The 27,003-nt window shown below is 39.6% G+C and overlaps 1 protein-coding gene across 1 annotated transcript; it reads left to right on the forward strand.

The window, feature by feature from the left end:
• Nucleotides 1-624: 624 nt before the first annotated feature.
• Nucleotides 625-22,225, forward strand: KLF5 (KLF transcription factor 5). Its single transcript, XM_073325899.1, has 4 exons — nt 625-958; nt 3,073-3,943; nt 4,679-4,738; nt 20,308-22,225. Exons 1-4 carry the CDS (start codon nt 776-778, stop codon nt 20,484-20,486), a joined length of 1,293 nt encoding a protein of 430 aa, XP_073182000.1. The 5' UTR covers nt 625-775; the 3' UTR covers nt 20,487-22,225.
• The last annotated feature ends 4,778 nt before the right edge of the window (nt 22,226-27,003 follow it).

Genomic DNA, 27,003 nt, shown 5'->3' on the forward strand with positions numbered 1-27,003 from the left:
GTTATTTTAAAATGTCTGCTGGAGAAATGCTTCCCAAAGAGCCTATAAATAATATTCAAGTCTGAAATGGGCCTTACTGAGTGCTTCATAGCACTTGTTCAAAGCCACTTCCACTTTGCTCCCCAACCTTCCTCTTTCTTGCTGACTAGTGCTGTCTGCACAACCCATCCACTGGCAGTTGTAAGCCCCAGCCCCAGGCGCACTTCGCTCGGGGGGCGGGGGTTAAACTAATCAACCTGTTGCAGTGCGCGCCGGGGACCTGTTTTCCTGAGGTGCTTAGCTCGGAATGCGGGGCTGTCATTCCACATAACCTGGCCGGCTTCTCTCAGCTCCCCGCCAGCTGCCTCCCCACCGCGGGGGGGAAGGGCCGTGACCTTAACTTTGAGCCCGGGCACAACACCTAAAACGTGCAAAGCGCCTTGTTTCCACAGGCCCCCGCCCCCTGGCTGGCTCCGGCTGTCAGGAGCGGGGTACACGCTCCCGGCCCCAGGGAGGCGGGAAGAGGGCGGGCAGCTCGCTTCCCATAGGCCGCCCGGCCCCGCAGGGCCAGCCCCCTTGTGCCTAGCCAGGGTGGGGTCGGCTGAAATAGAGGCGGGCATGTGTCAGTAGTAGAGCTACCCCGGGCCAGGTAGAGCGGCGGGAGGCTGCGCTGGAGGCAGGGGAGTTGTTGCCGGGCTTGTGGGCTAGGGTGCGAGCGCCAGGGCACCAGGCTGGTCCCCGTGCCGCGGCAGCAGGGGGAGGTTGCGTGCCCGCTCCGCGGGGATCCCACTCGGCCATGGCCACACGGGTGCTGCCCATGAGCGCCCGCCTGGGTCCCATGCAGCAGCCCGACGAGCCGGTGTTCGCTCAGCTCAAGCCCGTGCTGGGCGCCCGGGAGGCGGCGATGTTCACGGGGGAGGATCTGAAGCAGCAGCCGGGCGGCGGCGGGGCCAGGATGCCGGCGGAGGAGATGGTGCAGGTAAGGCAGGAGAAGCCACTTGGGCGGGCCCCCCCCCCCCGGCCGTGCCCCTCGACGCCGGGCGCAGCCCGCACGGGCAGTGCTCGCTGGGTGGGGCAGTGTCAGGGGAATCAGGGCGGCGCCCTGCAGCGGGGAGCCCCCACCTGGGAGGGGATAGGAGGGAATGGGGCTGGAGCCCGAAGTCCCCTTTTGCCCCCCAGCTCCACCCTGTGTGGGGATGCGGCTGCTCCGCGTCCTCCCGGCTCGGCTGTGCCTCCAAGTGAGCTAGCCGCTCTGCTCCCGGTCCTGCGGGCGGGGACCCGGCCGGGCGCTGCCGCCCTCCGGCCGGGAAGCTGCTAAAAACCGAGGGGTGGCCGGATCGGGGCGCCGGGACTCGAACTTTGAAACCGCTCAAGGCGGTAGCTAGCGGGCAGGGGCAGGGGCAGAGCCGCCCCGTGAGAGTGTTGAAAGCTACAGCTGCTGCCGTTGCACTTGCCCAGCAGCAGAATTAGCGCAGCCGCCTGTCTCTCTCGCCCACGCACGGTCATGTTAGACTTGTCGGGACTTTCTGCGTGTCCCAGAAAACTGTTTGGCAACAGATCCACATGCAAACAGCTGGAAGAGCTAAAATCAGCCAGCGCCAACCGCAACCTGATTTTAGCTCAGGAACGGGCTTCGTTTGAGGCTATTTCCAGCCCTTGACTCTTTCATTGAATAGTTTCGTGTGCGGTTTATTATAGTGACTTGCCTTGTGTGGCACAAGTAGCATTGTATAAACGGAGCAGACAAGCCTGTGAGATCCTGAGCAGTTTGACAAACCTCTGCAGAGGCACCTTCCAAAGTGTATTAATAAGGGGGGCCCTGCCCTGGGATCTCAGCCGGAGTCGCTCAATCCCTATCTCCAATGTAACTAAGATTAAGGAAGAACTCTCCTCCCGAGAATTGATAAGCAAGGCAGTGAATATTAGTGGGACATATTTCAGTCTTTGTGGCTCAGCGATATCTTTTCAAAGAATACATGTTTCTGCCTTCAAAGCAAGCTGGCCTTGGCTTGTAAACAAGAGCTGGAAAAAGTAGCCTGGCACGTTAAGGACCGGTCTAGATCAAAGACAAGCGTTTTGTGTGTGTGGTGGGGTTTTTGTTTTTGTTTTTTTGTTTTGCTTTTCTTTCGGAAAGGCTCTTGAAATACACTTTTAAGCAGACTTTCCGTTTGTCAGCTGCTTTCTGTTTTTAGGGGTGCTAACCGGATTTGGTATGACTGGACTTTTTACAGGGTATGAGGGAATGTAGCATTTGCCCATTGGAGAGTACATGATAAATGTTTTACTGATGACTGTACCCGTAATGTATCAGGCTTTCACCACCCACGGATTCCCTACTACCACTGCACTAAGGGACTGATTTCATTGTAGGAATTAAAGATCTTTAAGATTTTGACCATGAGTAGAAACATGTTTATCATATTCTTAACAAATTATAGACTCTGTAGAAGTTAAAAAATTTATACTCTAGTCCAGAGGACTCTTTACACCAAATATATAGTAACTTAAAGTCATGGTCCTACCTCCTTGTTGTTCTGTATTGTTTATACCTCTTTTGGATTTTATTTCCAGTAGATAACTTTCTTTTAAGTTCTAAATCTGTCCTGAAGTATGAATATATATTATTTGAATTGTTACCCTTCAAATAGTCAGATGAGGGCATGGCTTTTACAGTTGACAATTCAAAGAGGTGTGTGAACTTCCTGTAAAAGAATGTCAATACGCTTCTTAGAATAATGGTGATATAGTAGAGTACAGGAATTGTAGGAATGAATTAATTTTTGTGTTACATTATCCTATTGCAAATATGATGATAAAGTATTTTAGATGATTACTCTTGTTCTGCATAAACCTTGTTCAGCGTGATTTGTTCTTGGAGTTGTTGATTAGCATATCAATTATAAAAGGCAGGGTTGTTTTACTATGTCTCATTAGTCTGACTATTTAAAACTTTCCCTGTGGAAGAGATGGGATTCATATAGCTATTCTAGTAAGAGCACTCATAAGGGTGTTTGGTTTTTTTCATTCTTTATGTCCCGTATTGTCTATGTTTGGTAACAAATCATGTGGATTATGTTTTTTGTTTGTGTTTAGACAAGATGTGAAATGGAGAAATATCTGGCACCTCAGCTTCCACCAGTTCCTGTCATCCCTGAACATAAAAAATACAGAAGAGACAGTGCCTCAGTTGTAGACCAGTTCTTCACTGACAGTGAAGGGTTGCCTTATAGTATCAACATGAATGTCTTCCTTCCTGACATTACTCATCTGAGAACTGGCCTATACAAATCCCAGAGATCATGTGTAACCCACATCAAGACCGAACCAGTTACCATCTTCAGTCATCAGAGTGAAACTACTGCCCCTACCCCCACCCCCACTCAGGCTCTCCCAGAGTTTACCAGCATCTTCAGCTCTCCCCAAACTCCCGATGTGAACAACATTTTCATCAAGCAGGAGCTTCCTACTCCAGATATTCATCTTTCTGTCACACCCCAGCAGGGCCAGTTATATCAGCTCTTGAGTTCACCGGATTTAGATATGCCCAATTCTACTACGCAGGCGGCAGTAATGGACTCTCTTAACAATGTTTCCATGTCATCAGCCATGGCAGGCCTTAACACTCTCTCCTCGGCTATTCCACAGACTACAATGAAACAATTCCAGGGTATCCCCCAATGCACATACACAATGCCAAATCAGTTTCTTCAACCACAGGTCACTTACTTCCCTCCTTCACCCCCAAGTTCAGAGCCCGGAAGTCCCGATAGACAAGCAGAAATGCTACAAAATTTAACCCCTCCTCCATCCTATGCTGCGACCATAGCTTCCAAGCTGGCAATCCAAAATCCAAATTTACCGGTGGCCATGCCAATAAATTCACAGAACATCCAGACAGTCAGATACAACAGAAGGAGTAACCCGGACCTTGAGAAGAGACGTATCCACTACTGTGATTATCCTGGTAAGCAGTTCCTCAGTTGTCAGCTATATTTGTTTAACCTCTCCTCAAAAACCCAAATATGTACCCCTCCTGCAGTCCATCCATTTTGTATGCTAGACTAAAAGATTAATCTAGCACCAGATGTTAATCATTCAGTCATGAAATATGTGATCCCAAATATAAAATGTCAACACTGTGCTAAATAGAAACTAGTTTCCTTTCAACTATAATTCAGGGTATGGTATCTTGAATGTAGTAAATGTTATAGTACAACAAATGCTGAATTAAAAAAAAATCAGTGTAGAACTATGGTAAATAACAGTGATATTGAGTAATACCCTGGAAAGATCAGACAGAGTCCTTTAGAAACATTTTAAAAAATGAAGTTCATCAGTGACATTCATATATCATTGAATAACAGGTGTGGCTTCATGTAGCAGATGTAATTTAAATGTGAACTCTCAATTGTATGTAGATTGTAGGAGCTATCCTTTTGTATAACATCCTAAGTAATTAAGGATTCCAGAATCTTAAGTATTGCTTTTTCTCTTGATTTATGTAAAGCAACCCCCTCACAAGAACTTTCTGTAGTAAATAATGTGAAATTTCAAATGATTGTACTGCCACAAGGTAGTAAGTTTAAATATTTTCAGAATAATGTGACTGAGTGACTTTATCAACAAACCTAGAGCATTACAGTCTCCCTGCTGATGTGCTTTCTTTTTTCTTTTTCCCCCAACCACTTTTTTCTTTTAGGCTGCACAAAAGTTTATACAAAGTCTTCCCACTTAAAAGCTCACCTGAGAACTCATACTGGTATGTACTTTCCTTGTTCATTCCTTGGTTATGAATCTTTAAAAAAAGCAAACGTGTTTGATTTGTCATCTTTTCTTTCTTTGATTTTGCAGAATGGGCTAGGTTCAATTAAATCGACCAACTTGGTCAATAAAATGAAGTTGCCTATTTATTCTTAAGATATTTTGTTTAGTTATTTGTTTCTCAAGAACTGAAAAGAAGCAAAATATTCCCTTTGAAACCTTCAATTTTTCTCTAAAACGCTTTTTTAAAAGGAAAAATTATTTTGATATGGGATTTTTTTTCTCCCGCAAGTCTTGAATCAAGCACAATAAATATGATTATCTCAGTTTATTTAATTAAATAAACAAGCTCTCATTTCTTTTGGCTTTAGTACTTTAAATACTAGTGCTGACAGAACTATTTTTTTTTTTAGATTTTTCTCCTTAGATTTCAGTAGAGCTCCAAAATTCTTCTCCATTTGCTCTTTCTCCAGCATTAAATGTGCATGTTTAAAAACCAAATACTTTTCTTTTTAAAAAAAATACAAACTTATCTCATTTTTATTTCTTGGTGAAGAGTTACTAAAGTGGTAAGAAAATTAAAAGCCGCGTTGAGGTGTTCAACCTATATAGTCATATCGTAGACCGAATCCTGTCTGAAACTACATGCATGCAATCTCAGGTAATGGACCCGCATAGGTATAAACTGAGGAGTGAATTTTGGTTCACTGACTCCAGTGTGAACTAAGGGTTCTCTACTTGACATGGATGGGTGTTACAAACACATATTGGAAAGAGATTGCTACCGTTCTGTCCAAACCATAGCTCAGTTTAGATGCATGTGTGGTGGTTTTTAAACCAAGTCTGACATCACAAGAGAACTGTTTAACAGGTTGGGATAATTCTTGTGCAGGGAACTTGGTTACAAAATTGTTTTTGCAGTTTAGCTGAACCTTTTGAAATGTAAATTACAAAGTTTTTCAAAGAAACCTAGGCTAAAGAAGCCACTATCTTCTTTAAATCTAGTTGCGGTATCTGTACTCCAATATGAAATACTTACACATGGACGCATGATCCTCAAATCAGAGTAACTTATGGTTCTACTTAAAGCAAAAGCCTTACTGTAGTAGGCCTGTCAACATTAAATTTGTACTGTGTGAATGACATGGTTTCTTTCATCTTAGTTTAAAAGCAAAAGTCAAAACAAAACTTAACATGAGCAATGATCTAACAAAATGTATTTCATCTCTATGGAAAAAGGCCTTGTATTCAACAGTTACTATGAGTGGATTGTTGGATTACTGTAAATATCTCCAGGCTAAATGTTACTATGGAAATCCAGTTTTCATAAATGGAGTAGTTATCTCTATTACAGCGACAGTAAAAATAAAAAGCAACTTTGCAAAGGTCAGTGCTCTCCACTAGCAATAGACTAAACAAGAATATTGTTACAATCATTTTGTGATACATATAATCACTCATTACCAGCTAGCTTAATGAGAGTAATTTAATTTTTTTAATGAGGATATAAACGTGACTAATATAATAGAATGCAACGTTCATCTTACTTTACAGATTATTTAGTAAGGAAAGAATGGGTGCCACTGCCCTGTTACTTTTAAACCAACATTAGATGGAAAATGTGTAACTTGTCATTATGCTGTGACTCTTGGAACAGACCAAAAAATAAAACTTAAAATGTAATTTTATCAAGTTATTTGTAAAAATGAAAATCACTCTTAAAATTTTCAGAAGTATGTGTAATTATTTTCATATCTTTAAATAGTATTGATTATTAAGAATTCTAAAATTAACATACTTCTGTTTATGTACAAGAATTTACCAAAGTTGTGATCATTAATACCTATTGCTATGGATGAGTAAGGTTAATGTTGCTTTCCACCTTTTTTACCTGTAGACATTTGACCTCAGCAGTGTGGCTAAGTGTACAAAGGTCAGGGAAGCTGATCTATTCATAGAAACAAGAATGCTGCTTCAGATAAAATCTAGTGAATTTAAGTAAGCCTTTAATACAAAGGGTCTTCTAGGGAGGGGAATGAAGGGATAAATTATCCAGAGTTAATGTACAAACATGTTAGTCCATTTCCTGTTACCTACCTTTTATTGTAGAGTATGAATAAGTCTGACACTTTCTCAATATCCATTTGAAAATCCAAGGTTTTTAAATTAAACATCCTTGTGTGCAAAGTTAAAGTGTCTGAACACAAGCACACCATTTAACATTTCCAGTGCTGTATAAATTAATGAACTGAAAGATTAAGGGCTAAATTCTGCCTTGGTAAAAGTGGCCATAACCTCAGGGAAGTCCATGGAGATCTACTAGGTGCCCAGTTCTCTCAGAAGTCAAGGGAATTTTGCCTTTGACTTCAAAAGGGAAATATCAGACCCGTTGCGCTTAATTTGTCTACGCGTTTGAGTTTGTCTGTATAAATTCCACCCTTACTTTGTGCGCACCCTTAAACCAATTGGATTTATGCAGTGCTATTAAACTTTCCTCTTTTAATCTTAAAAATACCTGTACTTTTATGGAGTAATTACCTTCAAAGTTTAAATTTAATAGGTGAGTCTCACCTAATCCAGTTTAATAAAGTTTTGTGTGATATTCTTTCAAATCCCTTAGGGGTGTAGCAGACCTGTTTATCTGGCTAAACCCGTTCTTTAGTAATCATGGACCACTGAAGTTGTTTTCTCTTTATTCTTAGTTTCTTGACGATACCTTTTAAATTGGCTGCAATCTCTCTCTTCCCAAACAGTCTCCACCCTCTTCAGCAATCTGTCATTTTAAAATTCAAAAGTGCCTGCAGCAAAGTTTGTCTGCCATTAAAAGTCAAAACAGACCTTATGCCTTTCCTTTGTATTGGAAAATCTCAGCCTTTCACGGTATTTATTTAGGAGTGTCTCCCTCCTGAATGGCTTTCAATGAGTTTAGTAGACATTCTTTGAGAACAAATTTAAGGGAAATCTTATTTCTGAAAGACGAATGTGAGCCATAGTCTGTTTCCTCATTCAAATATGAACTAATTGGCAGGTTCATAAGTCTCGTTTATGAGGTCATAAGAAATGGCTGAGAGTTTAGTGTCTTCTCTCCCCCCCCCCCTTATATTTTTCTTCTTAAAAAAGGGTAGGTCAAATCCAGCCCTGGCTTAAGAAGGTAAAGCTCCCTTCATTTTAATGGAGTTGTTCCAGGGACCTGTTTTCATTTAAAAAACAAAAAAAACACAAAAACCTTTAATCCTTTAGGTGACAATTGTATTCCAAAATAATCAAGTTACTGTGTTTGTTGTAGTTCCTGAAACCGGCATCTCTCTCTCAGGCTAGTTATTTCAGTTGTTTTAAAATTATGGAGGGAATTCTAACTGGTGATAAGCTGGTAGCCTCAGAATTGAACACAGGCAAACAAGCTGTTGTTGCCAAGTTACAAAGGTACAGAATGTATTTTTGTATCCTTCTCTGAACGATTTTGGATCAGGTGTCAAGTTCTCTTAGGTAACATCTTAAAAGCACTTCAGTGCATTATTTTACTAGAATGGATTAGCATTTGATCCTCCATCATTAGCTGATTTAAAACAAGTATGTGCTAGAATACATACAGGAGCATCTTTCAGTATAGAGAGGTTTCTTCAACCTCTTTATAATAGGGATTTTTCTTCTAAAATACATTGACCTATTAGTCATAAGACAAGTTTAGTTCCATAACTTGTATTGTGCAACCAGCATATAAAGCATGTTTTTTTTTTAAAACACCTGTATTATAGGCTACACTATAGTAAAATTAGTTGTTCATGCTAGTGCCTTAAGGTATGTGCCCAACTTGAAAAACTTGTCAAATGTCAAAGAAAAGCAGATAATTGTGCATTATAAATACACTCTATTAACTTTCTTTCATGTTGCTTGAACATACGTCAACAGCTCCCCCATTAACAACTCTACCGTGTTTCCCCACCCTCTTTTTTTTATCCCCCCCCCCTCCAGGTTGTACTGATATGCTTGTCTTTTTAAAAACTGAAATCTGAGTTCTCACCTGTAGACTCCAGTGCTTCATTTCTGTGAGCAGCTGCACGTTTCAGAGATGTATTCTCTTCTATTTAGAGGAAACGCTGTCACTGTTTTGTACACCTCAGGGTACACACTGAGGATGTTTTTTCAGCTGCATATTGGTTTTCTGTACATAGTCTTTGTACAGGCATGTTCTCTGATCACATGTTGGGTTTTCCATTAATAGTTTTGCAGTTAATGTTAGAAACTATTTCATCTCTCTATCTATAGATCTAGCTTGTATGTGGTGATGGGAAGTGAAAGCCTAGATACCGCAAGAGAAATGGCATTTCCTTAAATGAGATTAAGTCAAAATACTTCAACATCGCTAGTTATGTCAAATGCTTATATTGGCTTGGGACAACTGTTAACTTATTCAATGCCTCAAGATGTTAAGCTTGCTTTTTAATATATGGCTTCATGTCAGTAGATCCAAAATTGGACTGATGGTCAGTCATAGTCAGAACCAGTGGTGGACAACAGGCTTTGAGCAGCCCATAGGAATTTATATCTTCAATTTACCAGACCTATACATGTCTGTGTATATTTTACCTGGTACTGTTTATAAACTACATGTGCGCATGAAAGGTGCTGTTGAACTGTGGGGAAATTGTGTGATTGATTTTTTTGGAGGTGTACATTTAGTCCAAAATGTGCATATGTGACAGTCAGTCACTTGTTAATATTTTGATATTAATTTCAATTACTTTTGAGTCTCTTTGCCTTTTCCCTGCTTCACTCCATTTTCCCCCTTCGATTCTGGTTTTTTCTTTTTCATCATTTTAATCTTACTTTAATGTTTAGTGATTATTCTCTTCCCTCCACCCCCACCTTTCCTATTTCTTTCTCTTCCTCCTTTCCCAAGTATCCTTTTCTATCTTATCTATATCTCTCCCTCTGCAAAACATGCCCAGCTCTCCTGCAGTCCTTTTTGTAAATGTATCTGGGGAAAGGCAAGAAGTCTGACAAGAGGGTCACAACTGCCAGTGGCTTTACTGCCTTCTTATTAGAGGGGCCAGTTTTGTTTTTCCTCCACTTCAGCTTAGGCAGGTCAAGGATTTCTTCACAGAGAAGGCTAGTAAGAGGGAGCCCAGCAGTAGTTGGGAATTTTTCTTTTTTCCTTCTCACCACTCAAGGGAAAGGGGCTTATGAGGTTCAACCTTCCAAAACAGAGTGAGCATTATGGTAAGCATTCAGCTTGCTTGGCTTGATCTTAGAAACAAAGACAATGGAGAATGCAGGAGAGGTAGGAGGACTAGGTGCTGGCTCCTTCCCCAGAAGTGACTTGTATGGCCCTGATCACCCTAGTTATGAAGCACCTAACAGGAAATATTACGTTTCACAGCATCCTTGTGAGGTAGGGAAGTGGTATTGCCCACACTTTACAGATGGGAAATTAAGGCACAGAGCAAAAGGGTGACAAGCCCAAGGTCACACAAGAAGTCTGAGTTTGGAATTGATCCCAAATCTTTTGTGCCTTAACCCACAGTGCTGTCCTACCAATATGCTGACTTCATTTGTAACATCTTGGAAAGTAGCACCCTAGATGCACTCGAGCCACAGAGCAGAAGAGGCTAATCTCAGTCATTAATACTCCTTATGTGCTTGACTCTTGTAATTATCAGCACTTTAGTTTTTCAAAGAAAATTACTTAAAATGTGTGAAATATGGTAATTCTTATCATGGAGATCTTTTGGGGCCTGCCTCTTGGAAATGGCAGTAAAAGGGTTTCATTTTTATTCATATACTCTTCAGGGAAAGATTTTTGGTTTTTCCCTGTTAGAGATAACACTTTAAAGTTGATTTATGTAAACCATTGTCATTAATAGACTAGAATAATGAAAAGTGGAGCAAAGTTAAAATACTGTGGACAAACTGATCAGCAGATGTTTAGGCAGAAATAACTTGCTCAAAAGAGCAGTTAGGCAGTAGTGGAGAGTAATTGGTATCTTTTATTTGAGTTTTGCATAAATCCATTAGTTACTTGTGGGAGAAATGGAAAAGCATCACCATCCTGTAAAAAACCAGTGTTTTGGGGAAAGTAACATGTCTTTCAAACTCTTCATGAATGACTGTAGGCCATGAGGGTTAATTGATTTGGTTCTTTATCTCCAATTATGGCTTTAGTGAAATATGTTTTACCATATTGTGCACTTTTTTAAAGCAAAGTCTTACCAACATAGGCTTGACTCTCTGATATGACTGACTCAGAACACTGTAATAAAGCTCCCACTGTCCAGGTACAATTTTATAAAAAATTAATTCAAGTAGGTGTCAGGTGAAGAGCAGTCATGTTAGATTTTTAGATTTTTTTTTTTTTTTTAGTCCAACAATTTCTCTTCTTGATTAAAAGCCTAGAAAGTCTCTCTAAGCATGAAAGCTTAAAAACTTTCTGTCAATTGCTCCCTGAGAGGATTAAACTTCATTTCCAGGATATTTGATTCCTGATAAGGCAACTGTTGACCTAAGAGACTGGCTTTAAATATAGTTCATTTTGAGGCTGACCAACACATGCTAATACAGTTGAAGATTCACAGCAATTGCCAGTGATTAAAACTTTCCATTATTTGATTAGACATTCCATATTGTAATTGTCTGAGCTTGACTTGGACAATTGAATCTCCTCTAGTTCCACAGAATATATTCTGGGGTGAATGTTGTTGGTTGTTTACTAGCTGACATGAACCTCCCATTGGTGAAAGATTAGAAACATTTAAGTAATGTCCTAGTTTAGTCTGAGTATCTTGGTAGCAGCATTCCTGTCCTGTCAGGCTGCATTATTTATATTCAGTGATCTCTAACAACTCTGATTAAAGACACATTAAAACCTTTCATTTGGCAAGTATACAGTACTTAGCCTTCAGTTAAAGAAGGCTTTAACTTACTGTTTTGGTAATTTTTTATATACAGATAGTTGGTGGCGATCTTAAGGATCATAGTATAAACTTATTACATTCCATTAAGGGGAAACCTCTTACCCTACAAGTGCCAGAGCTGTAGGTGTGAAAACTCCAAAGCAGTTCTGGCAACCATACCATGCATGAGGAAACCCTCTTCTCCCATATGACATGTAAATACACACACATAGCAGATGGCATGGATTATTATAAATCCACTTTTTAAAAATTAGCATTCTCTGCCTTTTGTTTGCATATATTCTTGAGGCGAGACCACCTCTGCTAAAACAGAACGTTATACCGGAGAGAAAATAAACAACTTCACAAGTCAGTCAAGATTCCTCAGTAATCCTAGAGCTGAATGAGACAACACTTAACAAAATAAGAGTGCTTCAGAGCATTGGGGAATTCTGAATGTTTATTCGTTGATGAGGAGATAATGTCTTCTCTATGTCTGTAGTCACAAAGAGAATAACGTTTTTGTGCATATCCACCTTCTTCAGTTACCTAATACTAACTTTTTTCTTGTCTCTACACATTTTGTGATAGAAGGAAATCAAAATATTGGTTAATTAACCAGTAATTGGATCTTCCTCCCCCGTCAGCAAGAGTAATGCTTCCTGTCATATGGTTCTAAAATATTGTATTTATTTGATTAGCACCTTTCAAGTAGTGTTATACTGCACATTAAAAGGAAACTTAAAAGTGTGTGTGTATGTTTTGTATCTGGTAAATTGTCATGGCTGGAAACCTGCTATATTCCATAGGAGAGCTGGGGTAGAGACAAATACACCAGCAACTACTTCTAGTCCAGTCAGAGAGGAAGGCTTAAAATCATTACACCATATTATACAGAAAAGCTATTTCGGGTGAACTTGAAAAAGATTAGTTCTAATCTTTCTGTCAAGGCCTCAACGTATCTGGTAACTAAAGCAAACTGGCTCTAGAGGTGGAAGGATATGAAAACTAGAATCCTAGAAAAGTTCTAAAACACACAATCTAGTTTCTCTTAAAATTAATGAGTAACTAGGTCATTTTATTGTTTTACTGCTGTTTTTCCTTGAACATGCTTACTATATTGTTTATCCATTGTCCCCTCCCCCACCATTCTGTCTTGTCTGAAACTAGCTTGGAGTAGGACCCAGGATGAAGTTCTGGCCTTTTTCGAAGTCACTGGGAGTCTTTAATGGGGTCAGGATTTCACCTTTATGTCCTCTCATCTGTACTGTGAGGCACCTACCACACTTTTCGGAATTGTCAAATATAAATAATGGACAATCCTTTGACCAGTATAATTCACTCATAATGTGGCTGTTCCAAACATGTGGTGGTAAATTGCTTATAACACATTTTGTGCTCTGCATGCAACAAAACACAGGACAGTGGGGTAACATTTCAGACCCTCCTCCCTCAGTAGTCTTACTTCATGTACACTTGCAGGCTATGGCCAAAATTTTCAAACGTGCTTACTTAAAATTAAGCTGTATGGTTTGGTGTGTGTGGTGTGTTTAATTTTATTTTCTTCCCCTAAGGTACTCTGCACTAGAACTGGTTGGGAACTTTTTGATTTTTGTCGAGGAAATGCTCATTTGTTGAAACCAAAACTGTTTGAAAAACAGGATCTGGTTGGATTTCCCAACTTGAAAAAATGTTTTGGGGGGGGGGGGAGAGGAGGAGGAGAGAATTGAAATTGTCAAAAACAAAACATTGACATTTTCTATAAGAAAATTTCCAATTTTCCAGTTTGAAATGACTTTGTTTGGAAACTTAAACTAATTTGAAAAGTTTAAAAGGATTTTTTTTTAAAAGTCAACATTTTGAAATGGAATGTTTTTAAATCATCAAAACAAAATGTTTCAATTGACCTGAACTGGGTTTTCAGGTGGAGAAAGGGAATTCGTTTTCTATTTATGAATGATTTTGACTTTTCATCCCAATTCACGGTGGATAAGAAAATGTTCTAACTGTCAAATATGTGTGAGACGAGAACCGTTTTCCACCCAACTCTACTCGGTGTCCACAGTTCAAGTGGAAACTAGTGGGAGTTATTGAATGCTCAGTGTCTTGGGAAAATATGAATTTAGTTGCCTGACTGTAAGCACAGTGAAAAACTTGCCCTGTAATTTTTAGCTTCTTTTTTTAAAGATAAACCCAGCTATATAAATAACTCTTTGATTAAATAGTCACTTATTTATTGTTTTTTTTAAACAGAAGCATATTTTCTTGTATTGTCAATGGGAAATTCATTAATTATTTGGTGTTTTTTTTAAAATGGTGTTTTTGCTGACGATTTTAATAGAGCAGGGCTTCTCCTCTCCCACTGGTGACTGAATAACGTAGAGTTGGCATCTACAGCAGTTGCTTACGTAGAGAAGTAGTATTAGGATGATATTCAATGTATTTTTAGTTTTATTTTAATGTGATTTAGCCTTTTAAATTAAGGAGGGCCACCTCCATGTGACCAGACTGCTCTCTTGCAGTGACCAGCAAGGGCTTTGTTGGCCAAAGTTTGGGAATCACTTGGGCAATGGGGGAGGGGTGTGTGAAGTAACAGAGAAGGCTTGCATACTCAGTAGCATGCCTCCTATGGACATCAAAGCCTCCTTTTGACATCTCTCTAACCTTTACACCATTAATATTTGCTTTAAAGACAAGTGAGTTACAAGAAAGTTTTCAAGTTACATTTTCCTTATCACTGGAATTGCTTTAGGAGAAAGCACTTAGCAAAACTAGTTTAATGTTCAACAAAGTTTTTTAAACACTTACACTAAAGTGCAAGGTTGTTTCACGTCCCAGACAATCTTTTTTGCTAGAGAATGGATACATATTTAACAGTTGAGGAACTTAAAATACATTTTGTGATGTGGATGCCTAACAAAATACTTAAAATCAGTGATACTGGAAAGAGATGATGCAAAAATCCAATTAAATGTATGAAACCTCTATCCTGTTGAAACATAATTCAACAGAAAGCAGTTCTGCTTCCCAGAAGAGCTGTGTATAATATTTCTGGCTTTGGAAGAAAGGCCTGGAGTGTGCTATTTGGCTAGAAGTCGGTACCAGCTTCCTCCATGGTGTTTTACTTGAACAGTGTTGACATTTTAACAAATCCCATGGAAGCTCCCCTGAAGTGGAGGAGTTAGCTGTTTTTTTGCTTTTACAGTGAAATATTTGTTTGATAAAGTGATCATGTTCCAGTAACTGAACTATAGTACATTAGTATTTGATGACCAATGGCGTTCTTGGTTTACCATCCTATAGAAGTTCTAAACTACTTGAGGAAACCAAATATTTCTGAAACTGTACAGCTACTGTATTGCACACAATTGTTAAAGTAAACAAAACTTGCATTACTATGTAGCTAATGAAAATAGTGGATAAAGCATTGAATGTTCCTTGGCTTATTTTTTTTGTTTAAATTCAGTATAGCAAAGAACCAGAATGACTTTTTAAAAAATGTGTAACTTGAGGAATCTTTTTTTCCCCTTGCCACAGGCACTTAAATAATTCTTCCCACTAAATATGACAAACGTGTGTATGGGTTGGGAAGGATGAAACAGTACCAGGGCTAGTTGTTCTTTTGCTCTCCTTTTTAAACAAGTTTTTAAGCTCTGTCTTCACTTGCCTCTCCCTCCCCACACCCAAAAGAAAAACATTTCAAATTGATTCACTTCAAGAACTTTCCAACAGAAACTAGCATCACAAACATAGATTATTATTATTTTTTTTTTCAGTATTTCACCTCTTAGATTTCTCCAGAATAAGCTGGGTCTTTATACTGGAGCTAAAAATACATCTTCTAGTTCTCAGTTCCCACACTGCTAGCCATAGTAGGGGTGAAGGGCAGTGTTATGGCTTTAATTTCTAGTACATAAAAGTAGTAGTGTTCAAAACAAACTCTGTGAGGTGCTTGTGAAATGCCGACAGACCCTGGTCATTGGCAGACAGGATCGAACCAGGGACCTTAGTGCATGAGCCTCTACAGCATGAGCTAAAGACCAACTGGCTGTTAGGTAAGGCTGTAGGGCAGACTCCTTTTATCTCTCTAAGTGGTCTTGGTGCCACTAGATAAAGTGCAACACCACAGCCAGGAGGTGTGGGTTACACTTACTCAGTCCCCTTCATGCATACCCTCAATGAAATTCTTCACAGCTCAAGTCTGGAGAAGCCAGGGTGGGGCTATGACAGCATGGGGAGGAGCAGCAGCACATAGCTCTCTAGGCTGCCATCGCCATAACCTGCCATGTTATGAATCTTCCCACAGTCTTGTGACATAAGATGACATAACCAGCAGCAATGAGGGTAGGCACTGGGAACAGCTGATGTTCCCCTGGAAATCTGAGGTGAAATCCAAGACCCGCTGAAGTCAATGAGAGGTGTGTGGGTTTTTTGTTTTTTGCTGTTGACGTCAATGGAATCAGGATTTCACAGGGATATTTAGTAATTTATGCCCAACAAGGCCACATAAATTACTGCTGTCCAGAATATCGGTAATTTATGCACTACAAGACTGCATACTACTATTTCATCCCACCAGCAATACATGTGGGTTTGGCTTTGGTGGTATGCACAGTAGACACTAGCTACACAAGCGGTTTTGCAGATGTGTTCAGTGTGCTGCAGTGCAGGCATGCATAAAACTCCTGATACTCCACCCCACCTCTGCAGGAATAGCAGCAGCATTGTAAATCGTGGCCACTTTTAAAACCAAACCCACTTTGCCTGCTGGGAACTACAGCTTGTTGACATTATTGAAATTTTAATGAAAAATATTGTTGACATTTCAGTGGAGGGAAAACTGGGGGGGAGACTGGCCAAAGGGTCAAATCTGATTGAGGTGAAAGAAACAGGAATTTTTCTTTAAATCAAAAATTTCTCTTCTGTTTTTCTAGCAGGGTATAGAGCTACCTCTTAAATCTCTTCCAACTGGTGGGGTCCTTCTGAACTTATTTTACCACCAAGTGGCAAGTAACATAGCTCTTAAAACTGAACTGAAAACAGAAGTGACTTTTGATATAAACATCAAATTTAGGAACAGTGGAGAAATTTTTGTCTCTCTTTCACCCCCTCACCGGACCCCCAGTCTATGTAGATATCCACTGCCTCCCTTCCAGTTAGTAGAACACTCCTCCCCCCTTTTTTCCCCCAAATCAGCCCCATCCCACTCCCAAAACAAAACTAACTCTTTAAAAAAAAAAAAATCCTCAAATGATGGGTCCTTCCCAATGAGATGTCTCCCACTCTGCTGCTATCTATGGGGCAAGGCTGGGAAAACTGAAGTGCTGAGTACAAGAAGGCAGCCTTTAATACAAGACTATATTAAAAGAATACATGTATCTACTAGACAGCCACACTATCTAGGTTGCTATTTTATTTTTTAAAATCTAGTCATAAGCAAAATAAAACATCTGTTTAAAAAGTCTGAAGTCAGATCACAAAAAGCTTAATAATGTCATTCTGAAAGAAAGCACATCTGTTGAGCTCCACAAAAGAGGTATGCTTATGTTTCTGTTTTACCACAAAGCAGACCTACAAGTGGCCTCTTCTGTGTCCATGTCCTCTGCAATGTTCTAAAGATTGCATTAATAACCATGGAGCAAGTTATAGGAAGACCCAGTGTAGATATTGGAAGGATGATTACTGTACTGCAAAAGGTGCTGTAGTGGACTCCAGCCATTATACCTCTGGGATTCTAATACATTAAGTCAACTGGCTTTTCTGGTAATGGTAGTGCTTCACTTGTCAGGTTTAGACAATATTATTTTATTTTAATCTACAGTATGTCTTCTCTGGGACAGAGGTACAATCACAAATGATGCCTTACCGTGCTCATTGGTCACAGTCATACAGAGCAAATACTGAGCTATAACTGGTTGCAGCCTAAACCATCTTCCATTGGAATGGAATGGACATCAATGGAAAGAATCTCATTAGATTCCTAGGAGCTGAATCAGGCCATAGGTGCTAACCCTGTGGGTGCTCAAGGGCTGGCGCACCCAAGGGGAAAAATTGGTGGAGGCTCTGCACCCACCAGCAGCTCTGCCCCAGCTCACCTCTACCTCTACTCCACCTCCTCCCTGAGTGTGCCGCTGGGTCCTGCTTCTCCCCCCTCCCTCCTAGCGCTTGTGCTGTGAAACAGCTGTTTTGCATGGGAAGCCTGGGGGGGGGAGGAGGGGGGCAAAGCCATGTGCTTGGGGGAGGAGGTAGACCCAGGGCTGGGATTTGGGCAGGGATCCAATAGGGGTGGAATTGAGGTGCGGGAGGGGGCAGGGCGCGAGCACCCACTGGCACAGACAAAAGTTAGGGCCTGATCTACAGGCGCCAAGTGTGCTTCTTTTAAAGAATGATACACTTCAAGGATGATAGTGATATCAATAAATCTTGGTTATCTCACGCACTAAGAAATTGCTGGTTTTTCTGTTTGGTTTTTTTGGTGTAGGTTCTGTTCAGTGTGAATGTGCTGCCAATGTGGAGTTACTTCCCATTCATAAAGATGGGGGTAGTCTCTCCTTTTGCAGTAGGTGAAGAGTTTAGTTGAACATAAAAGGCATCAAACTCTACAAGCAGGATGGATTTTATGATTGTTTTAAAAGGGATTTAGCTCTTCTGCGGTCAAACAATAGAACCTTAATTTTTGCTGAATTGCTTAATCTTCTGACATGGGGGTTCTCTCAGTGTTCTCTGGGCTGTTGATAGTGCAAAACAAGCTGTCTGGTCACATGGTGCTGGCTTTCTTACTTGTTTCCACCTGCTAAACCTACATTAAAATACTTTCCAAGTAGCTGTAGTTGGTTTGTGAGGATTGTTATTGGATGTGAACAGGAGTGGGGAAGGTCCATGTGATCAAAACTAGGAGGAAGGTGATGCACAACATACTCTGGATGGGATTTTCCAAACCACTTGGCACTGGCCTAACTCTGCTCCCATTTGTCAATGGAGCTTTTACCATTCACTTCAATGGGAGCACAGTTAAGTCAAAGCTGAGTGTTTTAATAAATTCCACCTTCTCTCTCTGTTAACATGTGGGTTACTTGTAACACTTTTTTAAAAAAGTAGAATTCGAGAGCCCTAATCTAAAGACACTTTGATATGAATGTAGAGTAGTTCAGTGTATATCACTCTAGCAGTGATCCTATAAATAGGCAATCCTAGCTCTCCGTTTATATCAAAAATATGTTGTCTTTTTAGAGTGACATCACATACATGACAGTTGCAAAGCAGATAAATGTTTTGTTGTTTAACTGGTTCCCTGTTGTAGAGAGAAATCACCTTAAGTTTCTGACTTGGTATTTCCCCAGTATTTCAACAAACATAACTACAAATTATAGGTGTGCTGAAAAATGTCCCATTTTCAATCCTGAAATGGATTAATGCAAATACTTGAGGTATTTTGGTCAACATGTTCAAATCTAGCTGCCTGAAGCTGGGCATTTCAATCTATATTAAGCGCTTCTATAAATGTGGTCAGATTTTTTTTTTTTTTTTTTCCCAGAGATGCTGTGCACTCTCCACATCCATGTAAGTTAATAGAAGTAGCAGGGGCTTGGCACCTCTGAAAAATCTGGCTGTGTAAGCACCTAATTCTAGACATCCAATTTTGAAAACTTGGGCCTGAGTCTTTTAGATATTTTTCCTCTATATACAGCTGTCCTGAGCCAGAAGGCCACAAGATTTTATTGCAGTTATTAGTTGACTTTTTTTTTATTTTAGAAAATATTATCCCTGTTGTATTTGTTACTTTAACAGGGTCCATGACCCGCCCCTCTTCCTGGGACCCGCTTGCTGCCCCCAATAAGGCTCGGAGAGGCTTCAGGGTTGTGCAACACCCATGTCTTTATTTACCTACAGTTATCCCACCACCAGTGTCTGTTTACAAGATTTACAGGATTATTTAACCTCCTTTTACAGGCAGAGTCAGCCTTCAGCTAGGAGTCCTCCCTTCCTGCTCCCTCCCAGCCTTTATAGCCCTTGGCTTGTCAGGCCAGCAAGTGTTGCCAATCCTCAGGCCAGCATCAGGCCTTCTCCATCAGCCCCAATCTGTTTTTCCTGATTGGAGCTGACTGAGCAGGGGCTAATTAGGTGCTTTTGCACCAGCACCTTGCTACAGTTACATACTGCATAACCAATTCTAGTTTTACTTACATATCGGAAGCTCTTAAACCTCTATATTATAAATAATCTTTCTCCCCATTTAAACTAGATCTTAAAAATATATTTAATGTATGAGTCTTGTAACTTTTTAATAATTTGTATATTAAATCGGAGCAGATTATAGTATCATGCTCTCTACCGCCTCTCATGGGGGGGAGGGGCAAGAGTATAATTTTTTCAATTCCATGTAGTAATTTTCTAGGTGTATATTTTTTACTTTTTGTAATTTAGGTAAATAATTTAGTTTGTTTACAGGTCTCTGCAGTGGCATCAAGAACAAGAAATTTCAAGAACAAAATTCTGTGAACTTGTAGCAAAGATTAACTTGCAAGTATTCAGTATAGCTGTGAATCAGGAACTATGAGCACTCCCCCAGCCCCTTTAAAGTGCAAACTATTGGCGTTTAGAATGAGTTCTCGTTAATTGTTTTTCTTCTGCAGAGTCACAACTAACCATCTGTTTCTGTGTGTTCCCAATGTTTCAGGGGAAAAGCCATACAAATGCACATGGGATGGCTGCGACTGGAGATTTGCTCGCTCCGATGAGTTGACACGCCACTACAGGAAGCACACCGGGGCCAAACCTTTCCAGTGCGCTGTGTGCAATCGTAGTTTCTCTCGGTCTGACCACCTGGCTCTGCACATGAAGAGACATCAGAACTAAACACTGGGTTCGACGTGGAGGCTGTCTGTATCTATGCAATTTCCAAGTGACTCTCAACATGTGGTTAGAATTAATTTTAGTTTTTGACTATGGACTATCCATAAAGTCTCCAAAGAAACTGGAAATGTATATTTTGTATATTTATGAGGAAACAGGGAAGACACTATACCACAGTACCAGAGTGTTCAGTCATTTATTTTGTTTGCTCTGATCATGTATATGACTTTAGTCAGCAGGTTTCATCTCAAGTATTATGTCTCAGCACATTGCATCATTATAGATTTTTTTTTCTTACGGTGTTTTGACCAAAGCACTATCATTACTGTGGCAATGTTTAGTAAATGAATTAATGGAAGGGCATAGATGAATGAACACAGAGGACAAGCCATGAATTGGTCTGTCAGGTTTTTACTGGACATATTTAGTACTTGTGTGGTTTTTTTAAATGTTGTCTTTCTATGGAGATAAAATATATAGAAAACTTATAAACAGCCATAGAACAAAAAGTTTGTTCAGTATGTTGCATGTTTGCTATGACAACGATTTTGTAAATATGCAAATCAGCTTTTAAGGTTTATTACAAAAGTTTTCTAGAAATCATCTGAAAATTCAGACATTGTACATTTGATAATATGGCACATTTTCAATTAAATTTATTTAAATACCTCTCAAAACATTACCAACTTAGTTTTATTTTCTGAAGAAAAGTGAACTAGCCATTTGGACATTTTGTACCTGTTAACATAAATGTTGTGCACTGAATATTCAAAACACAATTGAGTTTTCAAAATGCTTAAAAGGGCAAAACATTTAGAATGAACTGCAAATGTTGGAAGCTTAAATAATGAGGATAGTTACAATATACAGAATGTTAAACCTCTTACTAAAGCTAAACTTAGTATCGCTTTAAAAAGAAGGATTTAGGATGCAATTTTCATAGACTGACATGTTAATCTGGTTTAGCACTAGTATGATCTAGTTTCATGTGGATGTTGCATGTAATTTACCAGAAGGTAAAGGATATAGTAATTTTTATTTAAAATTACAGTGCAGTTTAGTTAATCCACTGTTAACATTGACACACACCAGACAAAAGTCACTGCTGACATAAATAGATGCAACTGAAATCAAAGGAGTTCTACTCTTTTATGCCAACAGTGAATTTAGTCCACAGTGTTTGGTCTGGAAATAGGAAATGAAGGGCCAAAAAATGAGGTTACACTTCCTAGGACTTGGCCAAAATATCTACAACATAAAGGAAACAACTAATACACATACACAATTCACAAGCTGTGATTTCATGCTGTCAACCAATAGGTGGAATAAACAATCAAAAAGCCAAAAAAGGGTCTCAAAGGAAAACATAGCTTTGTTAAAACTATTGTTTGTCTTTTTTATTTATTTTGTGGTATATGGTAGACATTTTTTAAGACCATTTTACATACACTTGATAAATTATAGTTTTTGTTATAGTTAGAAACATTGCTCTTAATTGTAAATAGTTGACAAATGATGTAAATAATTTTGTAAGGCTTCAAATGTTTATACATGGAAACACATGCATAAATTGGTTACTGTTTTGCTTCTTTTTACCTACTCCCCGCTCCCCCTTATTTTTGTATTTGTGGTATTTCCTATGCAAATGATGGAGCAAACAGCTGTATAGTTGTAGGATGTTTTGAGAGAGAATGAAATGGTTTATATATAAAGACAATTTTTTGAAAAATAAAATAAAACCAAGTGCCTAAAATGAATATGCGTGAGTGTTCTCTGTATAGCTCCTTACCAGTGACTTTGCATATTGATTTTCAAATAATAGAATTCTTAGAGGCAACACTGTGTGTCCTTCATTGCAAGGACCATCATTTTCTGCTTGGAAAGTACCTAGCACTTCTTGGGCACCACTACAATTGAAATAGTACATATGAAGTGATAAGAGCTAGCTTTATGGTGCTATTATTTTATTTACATCTGTTCTGCAGCTCTGTCAACTTTATGTGAAAGGTATATACTGTTATCCACCATCTTCTCTCCATTTCAGGATCTTTTCCTATTGAAGGAGAGGCTTAGTCACCTTTTAAAAATATATAAACAAATGTGTACATGCAACTAATGGGTTAGACCCATTTTCTGTGCTTCTTTCTGTTCAAGAAAACCAGTACTTTCCGGAAGGAACACCAACTACAATAGAGCTGACCCTGTAGATTTTTACACTTACAGCATCTTAATGCAAAGATCTCTAATGACTCAATCCTCTCACCCTATTCTATCCCATAGGGGTGGTGGTTATGTAGATTACAAATGAGCAAACAAAGACACAACAGCTAGGGAGTTCCTTCCAAGGTTCTGGAAGGATGAGAAATTGAATCCTGACATCTAAGTCCTTGCTCCAATCACTGAAGGCACAGCTACATTTGAGAGTTTACAGCAGTGCAACTGCACTGATGCAGCTGCGCCACTGTAGGCTCCTTAATGTAGCCAACTCCTGTTGGCTTACCTACTGCAGCCCCTTTGAGTGGGAGAAGCTCTCCCACCAACATAGCACTGTCCACACCAGCACTTATGTCAGTGTAACTTGTCATTCAGGGGTGTGATTTTATTCACACCTGTGAATGACAAACTAGTGTAGGCTGAGGGCTTGTCTCCAGTTACCAGGTGATCAATGCACAGTGATCAATCCACTTGGGGTTGATTTAGCAGGTCTAGTGAAGACCTCCTAAATCGTCCACCAATTGCTCTCTTGTCAACTCGGTACTCCACCAGAACTAGAAGCATAAGGTAAGTCAATGGGAGAAACTCTCCCCTTGACCCCATGCAGTGTAGACATGGAAGTAAGTCGACCTACGGTACATTGACTCTAGCTACATTATTCACATACCTGAAGTTGCATAACTTAGGTCGACTTAGCCCCATAGCCTTTGTCATACTCTATATCCTAATCTTCACCCCCCACACTTCCTTATTCCCCCCCACCCCACTGATGCCTTCCACATCTCATAATCACAGACTTGTTTATTCCACAAATCAAAATTCCACCTTACAATAGAAAAATGCCAATGAAATTATTAATTAGTGGAGAAATTGTCTATAATAATATACACATAATTCTGTGTAACTAGTGACCAACTATCAGATTTATGTTGGAGAATAAGACTTAGTGTAGTTTCAAAATGTATTTACATAATGAAAGATACACATGATGTACCCAGGCATCATAACATGATGCATTCCAGAACATTAATGGGCTCAGTGTTAACAAGTGAGGAGTCTATCAACACCACACAGCATTGTGTCCATAGTTCATGCTGAATTGGGTTTTTCACTTCGGCTGTCTTTCAGAGTAGAATGATGCAACCCAATACTAAAAAGTCTTCAGTTTTCTTTGGGCTTCTGAACTTTTGTCAGTGAAAGCAGCAAACTTTTATTTTAAAGAACTACTTAATTTGATAACCTGGTACTTTCAAAATGGACATTAGAGACAGACTAGAACCTGAATGAAAACTCTATAGAAGAATAATTTTGTGAGAATCTGGCTTTGAATCTTTGAATCCAAATCAACCCTTTGGATCAGATTCAGAGGGGAACTGTTTTCCAGTTCTGTTCAGGTGCAGGATGATTTTGGTCCAACAGAACAAAAATCTCCCAAGAACCACCAATATTATAAGACTTCTACCTTGCAAGGTGCCAGAAATCTTGCAAGATTTTGATATCAACTCTAAATCTGAATCGTAATCCTGGCTGAACTCTGATCGCCTGTGGAATCCTAAACTGATCCAAAGTTACTTTACCAGCTCATCTGTAATGGAGACCTGATATAAATAAACTAATTTACAGAAAGCAGGTGAGAAGTGGCAGCAGTAATGGCGAGGCAAGGGGGGGTGGGGTGGGAATACGATTTCAATTGAAGCTGATTTGGGGATGGCCTCTTGTTCTTTTCAACTCATAGCTGTTGTGAAATAGTAGCAGTTTCCTTTTCAATGTGATTTTTATTAAAATTACCATGCCTTTTTTGTTTTGTTTTCCTAACATTGCATTTGCTTTTTTCTCTTTTGCTGTTATCAAGATATAACTAAGAATTGTTCCTCCTTTGAAGAAGCTTAGACAAATGGGTAAACCATGCTGAATATCCCCTGGGGAAAACTTACTTCATTTCTGAAACATTAACAGCAGCAATCAAATGAAATGTGAGCATTTTCAGAGTACATACCATGCCTTAGGACATTTCAGCTAATTTCTTGTGTAAAGGAACTTTTCAGTAATCTTGAAGAAGCTAAAGTATTAAAAAAAAAAAAGTCTTGTCTATCAACTAATTCTAGTATGTACCATCTGCAAATAGATTAGACACAGTGAGTGCACATGCTAAACTTCTGTCTACATTATAACATGCTTTGCATATTTATATTGCTTAGGTTACATATTTTAATTGGTAGATGTTCCCTAACTTGTTCATGATTGTTCTGATATTGATGTTTTCAGGCAGTCCCCTAGAGAGCGCCCCATGTTGCTTCCTGTGAGTGTAATTCACTCTGCATGCTGAATGGGAAAGCAGCAGAGTTCAGGGTGTTAAATGAAGTTTGCTGATCTGAAGCAAAGATGTATATGATACATTTACCAGTCTGCAAATCATTTACAAGGTGCAAATGTTATAACCGCTATCATCAGAACACACCTAGATCTGTGAACCCCACATAGACAAAGTGAGGACTGAGACTAGAGCAATTATTGGTTTCAGAGTAACAGCCGTGTTAGTCTGTATTTGCAAAAAGAAAAGGAGGACTTGTGGCACCTTTAGAGACTAACCAATTTATTTGAGCATAAGCTTTCGTGAGCTACAGCTCACAAAACATCCGATGAAGTGAGCTGTAGCTCACGAAAGCTCATGCTCAAATAAATTGGTTAGTCTCTAAGGTACCACAAGCACTCCTTTTCTTAGAGCAATTATTGTAACAGGAGTTTTTCTTCTAGTCACATCGATCAGGTTCTGAACTGTTTGTGCTGTCTCTGAAGCTGAACAGAAACTTGATTTTATTAGCCAAGTTCCACAGCCCACAAAGTTCCCAGCTCTTTCCCTCTTGTCTCAATAACTCCAATAAGAAAAATCTGATGTCTGCTCAGAAAATACATTGGGTGAGATGGACAAATGTGCCTTTTTCAAAGTACTTTATATGTTGGCATTGAGAGTAAATATTTTAAAGACCGCATTAACATTTCATAGAAAAAGACTGATCTTACAGCAAAGTCAAGGTATGAAACCGATCTGCAAGCAGCTAAATATACATGCCTATGTTGTTCAATCAGCTTCCTGGTGGGCCTGGCTTAGTGATATAAACATTAGGTTTGAAAAAGCAAAGGTTCCAAGTCCGGCAGATTCATCTCAGTCCTTTACCCTTCTGGGGAAGAGAACCAGATCACCATCTAGTTGACTATATTGGGATCTTTAAGACCAAGGTTTGGATGCTCTGTGAGTATGAAATAGCGCCTGTACCGGTACGTTGGCCAACATTTTTCCTCCCTTAACTGTTGAGCTGTGTGCAGACATCTAGCTAGTGGAATAAAGAAGGAAAAAGGGATGTACACCTAGTAGTGCCATCTCAAGAGACCAGCAAGAATCATTTGCTTATTGAAGATGGCGTTCTAATATAGGTAGCACAGAATTGTACCATTGTGGTTAGAAGTACTAAGCCTATGTATAGGCTGGTCTCTTAACACAGGTTGTTGGCTAATAAGTGGAGATATGTGTCTCTTGTCTGGTTTCACTGTATTTTAGTGGGTTGATATAATGCCTTAATGGGTACAATTTCAAATAGATCCCATTTTCAAATGTGAGTTAGGCACTTAGGAGCCTAAATCTCATAGGAAGTCAATTGGTCTCAGGGCTCAGATCTTCACAGGTATTTAGGTGCCTAACTTCCAACTTCTGAAAATGGGTCATAGGCACCTAAGGCACTCTTGAAAATTTTACCCATTGTCTTTTTATAAATAAAATCACATGTAAAATAAACTCTAGAATAAATCATAAAAAAAAAGGTTGAAAAATATTTGAAAGACAAAAGAATGCAAGGGACCGGCTGGCTGAGGTGGGTTAAAGATGCCATACTGGATTCCTAGGGTTTGTCTACACGGGCACTTCATCAGCAAAACTTCTGTCGTTCAGGGGTGTTAAAAAAAAAAAAACACCCCAAACGACAAAAGTTTTATCAACGAAAAGTGCCAGTGTGAACACCGGCTGCTGCTCATGGGAGGTGGAAGCTTTTGTCGGCAGGAGAGCTTTCTCCTGCTGACTAACAGCAACTACACTGCATGCCTTTTAGCAGCACAGGTGCAGTGGTACAGCTGTGCCGCTAAAAGCCTCGTAGTGAAGCCATAGCCCTGGTCTCACATTTAAGTGAGACGAAGCAGGATTAACTAAATTTGTATTCCTCTGCCACCTCAAAAAATGCACAGAGAAAGAACAGGCTCAAAAAAAGCCCAGGTGAGTGAGGCACTTGGTAAATTGTCTGACAATCTGGAGTTAAAA

Source organism: Lepidochelys kempii, chromosome 1 (genome assembly GCF_965140265.1).
Source record: "Lepidochelys kempii isolate rLepKem1 chromosome 1, rLepKem1.hap2, whole genome shotgun sequence".
Taxonomy (NCBI): Eukaryota; Metazoa; Chordata; order Testudines; family Cheloniidae; genus Lepidochelys; species Lepidochelys kempii.